Here is a 9,417-nt window from a genome sequence, read left to right as displayed (position 1 = left end):
TTAAGATCAACCTGAGATTTTTTGAACACTGATGTTGAAATCACGGCTCAGCGAAACTTCCAGCCTCGTCATCGTCCTTAATACGTTTGAGAATAATAACTGTGTAATAACAGCAGAGAGTCCTGAAATTCCTAGAAAGTCTTGAAATGATCATCTCTTGAGAAGATGATTCGACTAAGGCACCAAAAATGTCAAATATGTAAGTTCTGCAAACGTGTGCCAGTATTTAAAAATAAACAGTGAGCAGAGCTCTTGTTTGAATTAATCTTATGTAGAAATCAAGACCTGCATGGTTTTGAATATAGTCAATTATGTATTATTTGTATGTTAAATTCTCTTTTCGTCCCGTTTCCATTTAACTTTCTGTTATACACATCAACTATCTCTAAATTTACAATTTGACAAAACGTAAGTTGATTAAATGTACTATGTTCCCAGTATTCAGCTTTGTCATCTCACCAACTCTGATGAACAAATGGATATAATTCAAATACTAGAAATCTCACTTCAGCACATGTCTCCACCGAGGCCCAACAGTCCCCTGAGATTCCATCAAGCTGCACCAGATTCCAAACACTCGGTTCTATAAATGTTTGTATAAATTAAAATCCATTAATCACACGGTGAAAAGGTTGAAGAACGCCCTTTCTCGCAATGTTAAAGAAAGTGCTTTTTGCATAATCCTGCTTACAAACATCAGACGGGGGTGAAAACATAACCTCCTTGGCTGAGGTAACATGCGTGATTCAGTTTTTTGTGTATTATTCTTTCTATTTGTTATTATATTTTATCATTACTCCGTGTCATGACTTCACCTTGCTCCACTCCTCCCTCTGATCCAACCATCAAATCCTGCCACTCCCGATCCCAGCCCCGCCCCAAAGCCCCTGCAACACTCACACACTCACACACCCAACAACACACACACCCACCAACACACAAGCAAAAACATCCGGCAACGGACAGTCATTTTCTTTGTTTAAATACATATCTGACTGGAATTAGAAGTATTTTAATGTGAGTGTAAAGGTGTCAAAGTGCAACGAGAGAAAGTGGAAGTAGAATCCTGAGGGCAGAGATAACCATCAGCCTCCCTACTGAGGCCTGATGTATCTCTGTGTGGCATCAATAACACGCTGATTTCTGATTGTTCAACAATGCACCCGTCTGCTTATGGTCCAGCAGCTCTGCCGCACATAGGCTATCAGCAGCATCTCCACTGCAAGAAGAACCAAGTGGGACTGTTTGCAGGAACTCGACCGAAGGACATGAAAACCAGAGGACAGTGGATCCTCTGTTCAGCCGTGCGCACAGAATGACCATCATTCTTTTGCACCAGTAGAGACGGTTTCTTACGAGATCTATTTAGAGACGACGCTGCCAAGTCAAGCGGCTTTTGCTCCCCTACCACCCGGCCTCCAACTGAGAGCGGTCAGTGGGAGATCTGAGCTGCAGCAGCATCTGGACCCCGTCAGACAATAAATTAACCCTGTTCACATGTCTCACATGACAGGCGCCCATTATGAGCTGAACTGTAGATTGAACAGTTCCTCTCTGAACATCCATTCATTATCTGCACCACTGATTCCTGGAGGGTCGTGGGCGGCAGCTGGAGCCAATTGGGCGGAGGTGGTGTCGTCTGGACGGGTCACCAGCGAATCACAGGGCCAGTGCTCTCACGTTCACGCCTCATCTACGTCAAATTGGACTCTGCAATCAACCTAATCCCAAATCAAGTCCACAGTTAGACGCTGGACGAAATGGGATTCAACTGGGAACCTTCTTGCTGGGAGGCGACAGTAAACCATGCCGCCGTCTCTATGAACTATCGAATAATTTTAGTGAATAATCAATGATTCTTTAGGTATAATGGTATTAGATATTCATGTTTGTGTGCCGTAGGATGCTCATGAATTATAAATAAACATGAGGAGTCAACAAGTATGTTTCTGTGACCTGTCCACATCTCCACTTTAAAACAATGTTTCCACAACCTTATGTTTTACAGCAGAATCTTCTTATCTAATGAAAGTGTCACGCCCAATGTTTTAATGTAATCATGTCATGGGGGGAAAAACACAAAATGGCCTAAATGCATTGTGTGAATTAATCTTTAGAGAGTCCCGAGCTGCTCAGGAAGAGGAGAACCACCTGCTCGCTGCAGTTGTTCGAGTCCTCCAGAGTCACCGCTGCATCCTCCGTCCGCGCCATCTTCCTCCGAAGACGTGTTGAGCCGAGGCAGCGAGCTGCAGCTGGACATGGGAGGGGGGTTTTAAAAGTTTGGCATGTTTATTGTAGATCTTGTCAGTGCGTTACCAACAACAGATGTCCTGTATACACTAACACTATTATCCTCCAACACGCTAGGATGTTGACACGGATATCGAGGGGGTTTCCTATTAAACCCGCAAAACACAAATAATCATTAATTTTGCCCAGAATGTGCTTTTTTTCCCCCCGACAGCTCGGTTTACAAGACGCAGGAAGATTATCCAGGAATCCTCGCGTAAAAAAACAAAGAACCCAACTGAGACGCTAATGGGCGAAGGGGGTTCACTGGGTGTTGCCGGGCGTCCCTGTTAACGTGAAGTCCTCCGGAGGCAAAGAGTGTCACCTCCTTCAATTTGAACCTCGTAAACTCCCGCTGGCCAGAGGTCTCACCTTCTATTATCACCCAGTGAAAAGAACGTAAGGAACAACAAATAACTAATGATTTTTTTTTACATTTTTTCTAAATGTCAAACCACAGCCTCAGAATGCTTCAGATTCCTGGGGATGAATCATACTTTGTGATCAAATGGCTGCCATGTGTTATTACGCTGTATTTCCTTACATGTGTTGCTTTTGATCGTACTTTCTCTATCCCCGAACGTCCTCTGGATCTCAGCCGAGCCTCTGGGGACATTCTGCTTGAAGAACATTTACCACAGTGGCAAGTAGCGGAAATGTCTGTTTACATCCGAGACGAAGTGGTTCCACTTTCAGGCGGCTATAAACATTTTAAAGCATATTTTGGGCTCTTTGAGTTGGAAGGAAATGACACATAGAAAACAGTGTAAATAAAACCTGCTGGAGGAATGCTGTCCAGGTTTTTCTATTCCCTCTGGTAGCTGGTGTGAAAGTTTAATTTCAAGAGGAAATTCTCCATTTATCAGATTTTCAATTGCCTGAAATGCAGAGTGTTGAAATCCTTTCTCCCCCCGCAGCTGTAATAAATTCAGTTACATCACGGTCATATTCAAACATGTGCTCCACTTGGCCAAATAAACGCCAAGGGGAGAGGATTATGTTTTCACTTACAGATACACAGTGGTTTAACAGGACCGAGCCTCCGCCACGTCGTTCTGTGTGACCTGTCTCTGATCTCTAAACTCAGATGACTCCCGTGCTGCCGCCAAACGCCTGCAGCCGTCGTATAAACTCCAAGGTGGCGGCCGTCTCGTTGGGATTCGTATCTGCAGGGCACAACAAGCTCTCCGTCTCCTCGCCTGTGTTCCTCAGGAGGAGGCTGCTCCTGCTACCCGGGAGGTTGAAATATGGCGATAACACATTAAATCCCAGATAATTTACATCTGCAGTGCAATAAAGTGAGCGGATTCCTTGCAGGGGGGGGGCCGAGAGGGAAGCGAACCCTCTTACCCACGTCTCCAAGTCGGGACTGGCATCTGCAGGGCGGCATCTAGCTCAAATAAATAGTGTTCTTGAGTTACCTCCACATGATTTATTTCCAGAACACCCAGTGAATGACAGATGTATCGCTGCTGTCACATGAAAACACTCAGACTCTCGTTGTGCGTGTTTTATTTTGCCTTTAATTCAAAGCCAAATTCCTGCTCGGGTACTCGCAAACTGGTCTATATATATATTATCAATCTGTGGGGAACGTCTTAAAGTGCAGTCATTAGATTTGGTCTGATTGGAGCACATTACCATCGAACCCGCCCCCCGCCCCCCGCCCCCCCAGCCTCTTAGTGATATCCCAGAGTGCATTTCAACACAGCAACAGACCCTTTTCCGGACAAACGCGTTGAATGTTCCAGGTGTAACTAATTAAATCAATGATGGGTTTGTAGCGTGTCGGCGTGTCGGTGAGTCAGCGGCACAACAACCTGAGCCTGACTCACATGAAAGGAATGCAGATACAATTAATGATATCAATTACACGTATGCTTTACCTGCCACGACACGTTTAAATGTCTGCAGTGGATCAGATCTATAGAGAGTCGTACCTGGTGAAACCCCCCCCCAGCTGTGCCCCTCCGTCAAAACACACCATGTCCTGTGCCTGCGATTGTTTTGCTGCTTTTAGCCTCGGCGGAGACTTCAGTGAGTTGAACAACACGTCTGACCGTCCTGTGTAATTACATGTTCGTGCTAATTTTCATTCTTTAGTATAATTTCCTCCCAATCTCATGTCAGTTGTGTCTGTGTGAGCATTTATAAAGTCGTGTTAAAACTAGATCGGCACTCAGTGGAGCTGGAACCTCTGCCAAGGCCCAATACTCCCCTCACCTGCGCCAAAATTTAATGCGTTCTCTCTTGGCCCACGTCCCATCCTTCCACCAAGTTTCATGAAAATCTGTTCTTGTTTCTGCATAATCCTGCAGAGAAAGAAAATACAGACGGGAGAAAACATAACTTGATTGTTGGGGGTAAGAAATGTCACTTACCTCCTGAGTGTTCTTGCAGAATTACAGGTTTCGATGTTTCTTTCTGGGAAATTGTTGCCTCAACCCAAAACTATTTAGTTTGTGATGCTCAAGGCATCAGAGCAATTACATTTAAATCCACGTCTCCCTGACACTTTGGAAAAGCTAAGCTAGAAGCTCTTAATATATCAAGAAACCTCAAATCAACTTCCAATAGGGAATCAGCATCAACACACAGAATATACTTGTTCAGTTATTAGCCTGATACCAAGTTCTTGAAAACTTTTCAAAATCACAAAAATCTCGCAATTTTTATTAAAAATATTTCAAATTTAAACCCAGAACTGCAGATCCAGTGGAAAAGTATTTTAACTTTTTCAATTCTAGTTAACAATTCTTCAAACCTAGATCAAAATTCCTTCAAATCACAACCTAAAACTTAAAATCTAATTGTAAATTCCTTAAATCCTAACTACAAACTCTTAAAATCTATACAAAAACCCTTCAAATCTAAAGCCACAATTTTAAAATCTCATTAGAAACGTTTAAAATCTCATTGAAATATCTTAAAATCTAAACCAACAATTTGTCAGATTTCATCGCAATTCGTCCAATCTAAACTGAAACCTGTTGAAATCTAATCTAATTTTTTAAATCTCATTAGAAACTAATTGGATTTCTGACGACCCTGTGGCACTCCACCCAAATCCTATTAGTTCCTTCTGAAGATTTAAATCTAGAAAAGGAGAAAACTAGGGCGGGGGCTAGTTTACAAAATCTTTTACAAAATGATGCTTCAGTGGTTTCTTTGGGTATTTTTTTCTTTTTTTTTTGTTTCTTAAAATAGACTAAATAGGTCATTTGTCGGCGACTATTTTCAGCTGCGGATTAATCCGGTGAGTATTTCTGGCTGCACAGTGTCGTGAGCTATGTGGTATTAACTCGAAATAAACTTCAGTTGCTGTGTTCGGGTCATTGGAGGAACACTCAGGCCGGTACAATGACGGTGGAGATTCAGGGCAAAAGGTGTAACTTGTGTTTTTATTTATCAGTTCATCCTCTTGCTGCTGTGATCCTCACATTTCCTCACAGCGTTCACTTGGTCTTTATTAACAGGATGTTGCATGATAACATTTTTATTAATACGTATTTCTTTATTTATTTTAAATACAGTCTGAGTACAGAATATCTGACACCCACAGATCAATAGTTTGGGAGAAATGATCACCGTCATACCTCTGAAATAACGTTTATTCAGCAGTCAATATAGAATGTTAGATAAAACATTTTTTGGCACAGTTGCTTAATGATAATAAGCTGTCCCTCTTCTGTGTGGTAATCTAAATAAATATGCAAAAACCATAATTTACTTCCCAAATAAATACAATATAAACTACAATAAAGATGCACCGCATCCGCGCCCTGCACTGCACCTCCTCAGGAAAAAAAATAAAACAATATAATTTATCGTACTTCAGGCAAACAGTTGCAACGGGTTCAAACCAAATAAAGATTGAAGGTGAAAAAAATGCTTCATAATTAATTTCAACAGCTTATTTTCCCGCTAAAAGTCTACGAGGCAAAACAACAAGGAGGCATTCGATGGGCCAATAGAAGGCTGCTCTGATCACAGCAGGCTACAGGGGGGTGGGGGGGGGGTGAGGGGCGCCAATACATTTCAGATCACGTCTCGACTTCATAGTTTTCTGTCAGCAAGAGAAACACGAAAGAGTTCTTCTCTTTCACACGTGAGATTTTACCGAAACTCTGTGTAAACATTCACAAGTAGAACCAGAGACGATGACAGAGGTGTTAACACGCGAGATGTTCACAATAGATAAAATAGTCATCGGCTGTTTGTAAAGATGGAGGACAGGTCTCCGCCTCCTCCCGCTGGGCAAAGATGAAGTTACAGTGGAAAAGACATCTTGTTTTTTTTAACGTCGAGTCTTGACCAATCGCTAGCTGACGTTTGTTTTTATAGCCTCTCATAACTAATTGAAACCAAATTTACTGGAGAACGAATATCAGTGCGACACAAGGCCCCAAAAACAATCTTTGAGAAAAACAATTTAACATTTACATCAAAGTTTTTGTAAGCTATGAACCAAGCGTACACAAACTTTTACGTTAATGTTAAATTGGGCAAAATCATGTCCAACACGAGTTGTTGTTTTAAGTCTCAGCATCTGGTTGGTGGCGCTTCCCTGTCAGCTTGCTCTCATTGGTTATTAGTGTGTTTCTGTCGGAGCCGATTATCGGAAATATCAAACGTGTGCGGGAGTTTCCATGTTATTGCTACGAGTTTGATATTTATGATTCGCGATCGGGAGGCTCTGAGTCAATCAGTTGTATTAAGATTATTTTGTGAACTTCCCACACTTGAGGCCCTGTACAACAGCCAGCCACCAGAGGGCGATCAAGAACACTAGGTGTCCCTTTTGGGCAGTTTTCTCGTCGTCCATTTTTATAAACAGTCTGTGATACAAGTTTGTGAATGAATTATGCTCGTTGAATTGACTTGGTGTGTTTTGGCAATCCCAGGGGATTATGGGTAATTGTAATACTGTCTTCTTTAAAAAAAAAAAAAAAAAAGGACTTGTGATTTACTATGAAGAGCAAATGGTAGCAATGTTCATATTGTTCACGTGTGTGTTGTGACGCAGGTCCTCGCTGTTGATCTACACATCATCGATATACAAAACATTTATTAAAAGTGGGTATCAAACCTTGAGCTATAGAAAAAAGTATTTTCTTTCATCATCAATAACACTTCTTCTTATACCTGTGTAATAACACTGCAATCAGTAACAGGGATGCAACAAACACAGTCGAGCCCTGTGTCAATATAGCTTATCACCAGAAGCTATAATTAGATCAATGGTGCAAACTGTCCCGAACACAACTTAAAGAAAACCTTGGTGCTTTCAATGTTTTCTTGTTTGTTTGTTTGTTTGTTTTGTTTGTCTGTTGACATTTGAGCCCTTTCTTTTGCCTGAAAGGTGATTCACTGAAATGCAGTAACATGTTCCACCACTCAGATGCAATATCACAAACAATGTTGCTATGTTGTTGTTAGACCACAGTTTACAGTGTTACTACACAGATAGAAAAGATGATAAAAACCTTTTAGGAACAGTCTTGTTCTGTCTTGTTTTTGTTTTTACATTGGAATCCACACAAACGTCTTTCGTGGGATTCGGTCCCGAGTTGTGGTGACAGACGCATTCAAAGTCTGTCTGTCAAGCATGGCCGCCGTGCAGCAGCCAAATACATAATCCCTTCTTTTCCTCCTTTCCTTGAGTTTATATTCCAAAGATTTCTGCGTTTGTCTTTTCACAGCATCCCTGTTGAACTCATCCCCCCGAGGCCGAGAGCAGCATGAAGATATAACACCGTCCGTTTCTCTGGGGTCATACGCACCCACAGTTCTTCGCCGACACGTTCTGTATCGTGTGGTAGCGGCTGTTGTTGTCCAGGAAGGAAAAGTCGTTTTCGAACGCCGTGGGCCGGCAGCAGGGCCCGTTGCCCACCTTGTCCTTGCGGCCCTTCTTCCTGAAGCCCGACCGCATCATGTGCTCCATGGTAATGTCGTAGTTGTGCCGGTGGGCCAAGCACTTGCCGCTGCAGTAGCGCAGCAGCACCGTCTCGTCGCTGTCGTAGCCGAGACCCAGTTCGCTCACGGTCATCTCCAGCTCCCTCAGCGAGCACGGCTTGGGACGCCGAGCTCTCTTAGTCCTGCGGGTCTGGCTGTCGCCCTGACGCCGGCTCTTCCTTCTCTTCCGGTCGAGCAAGGTGCCGACCACATGCTGCAGCTCGCCCTCGGTGAAGCTCTGGAACATCATGGTAACTGAAAGAGGAGATAAGTCAAGCATTATGGAACAGTGAAGAGCGGTGTATCTGATTTTCTTTGAACTGTGGATAACTTCTCAAGAACTACAAGGTTCAGATGATTCAGATTAAACATGTTGTCTTTGGTAAAAAGAACAAAATGTTTAGAGATCGTTATCGGAGCTTGTGATAGCTTTTGATACATTAAAACCAGTTCTCTGAACAACCTCTTCTCACGACACCTGGTCAGGACAGGAAGTAAACAGGAAGAAAAAGTGTTTATCTTACAATCAGTGAGGAGAGAGTTCACGTTGTCCGCCGAGCGGGTTCTCCGATGGGAACCGCCCACCTGCCGGGACAGCACGGCCGGCGGCAGCGAGGTTCTGGGCGTCGATCCCGGCGACGAAGACGCTCTCGAGGAGGATGAAGACGTGTGTGGATACTTGGTCTTGGGTCTGAACTGTCCGACGGCGGCCATGTTTCTAACGAGGAGGATGGACAGGGCGGCGCCACAGAGCATGAAGGCAAAAGTAGCACCTTTCCATAACTTCATCTTAGAACACGGAGGAGCATTGAAACTCTGCGGAGAGAAAGAACACGTGAGCGTCACTCGTCCGAAAACACGTAAACCAGAAGTCACGGGAACCACAGAGGACGGCGTCATAATTGCTTTCGTCTGTGCCGTCACATTTCGGTGACCTCCCCCCCCCCCTCCAGTGAATCCACGTCTCTCAGCGGCGGCGGCTCTTTATCTGACTGTCAGTTGACTTTCTCCTGGTTCTGCTGTCAACTCGTTTTCACTCTGAGCTCTAAGTTCACGATCTGTGGGCTGCACATCACCTGCTGACACCTGAGAACGCAGTGTGTGTTTAAAGTTGCATCGCCCGAGGGCAGAAAAACATCTCGGCAGATTTTTTTTTGATTCAAACAGAAGGAT

At 43.5% G+C, this 9,417-nt stretch overlaps 1 protein-coding gene across 1 annotated transcript; it reads right to left on the bottom strand.

Annotated features, from left to right (window-relative positions):
* Positions 1-8,062: 8,062 nt before the first annotated feature.
* Positions 8,063-9,033, bottom strand: LOC133018745 (neurturin). The gene is made up of 2 exons (XM_061085176.1): positions 8,769-9,033; positions 8,063-8,499 (listed from the first exon to the last, which is right to left on the bottom strand). Exons 1-2 carry the CDS (start codon positions 9,031-9,033, stop codon positions 8,063-8,065), a joined length of 702 nt encoding a protein of 233 aa, XP_060941159.1.
* Positions 9,034-9,417: the final 384 nt, after the last annotated feature.

This window comes from Limanda limanda, chromosome 13 (assembly GCF_963576545.1).
Source record: "Limanda limanda chromosome 13, fLimLim1.1, whole genome shotgun sequence".
Taxonomy (NCBI): domain Eukaryota; kingdom Metazoa; phylum Chordata; class Actinopteri; order Pleuronectiformes; family Pleuronectidae; genus Limanda; species Limanda limanda.
Note: the sequence above shows the minus strand (reverse complement) of the source record. Positions and strands in the feature narration are given on the sequence as shown.

Coding starts and splice junctions, on each gene's coding strand:
- LOC133018745 (XM_061085176.1), bottom strand. CDS start 9,033: ATGAAGTTATGGAAAGGTGCTACTTTTGCCTTCATGCTCTGTGGCGCC. Junction 8,500..8,768: donor GAACTCTCTCCTCACTGATT/GTAAGATAAACA, acceptor CTCCTCTTTCAG/TTACCATGATGTTCCAGAGC.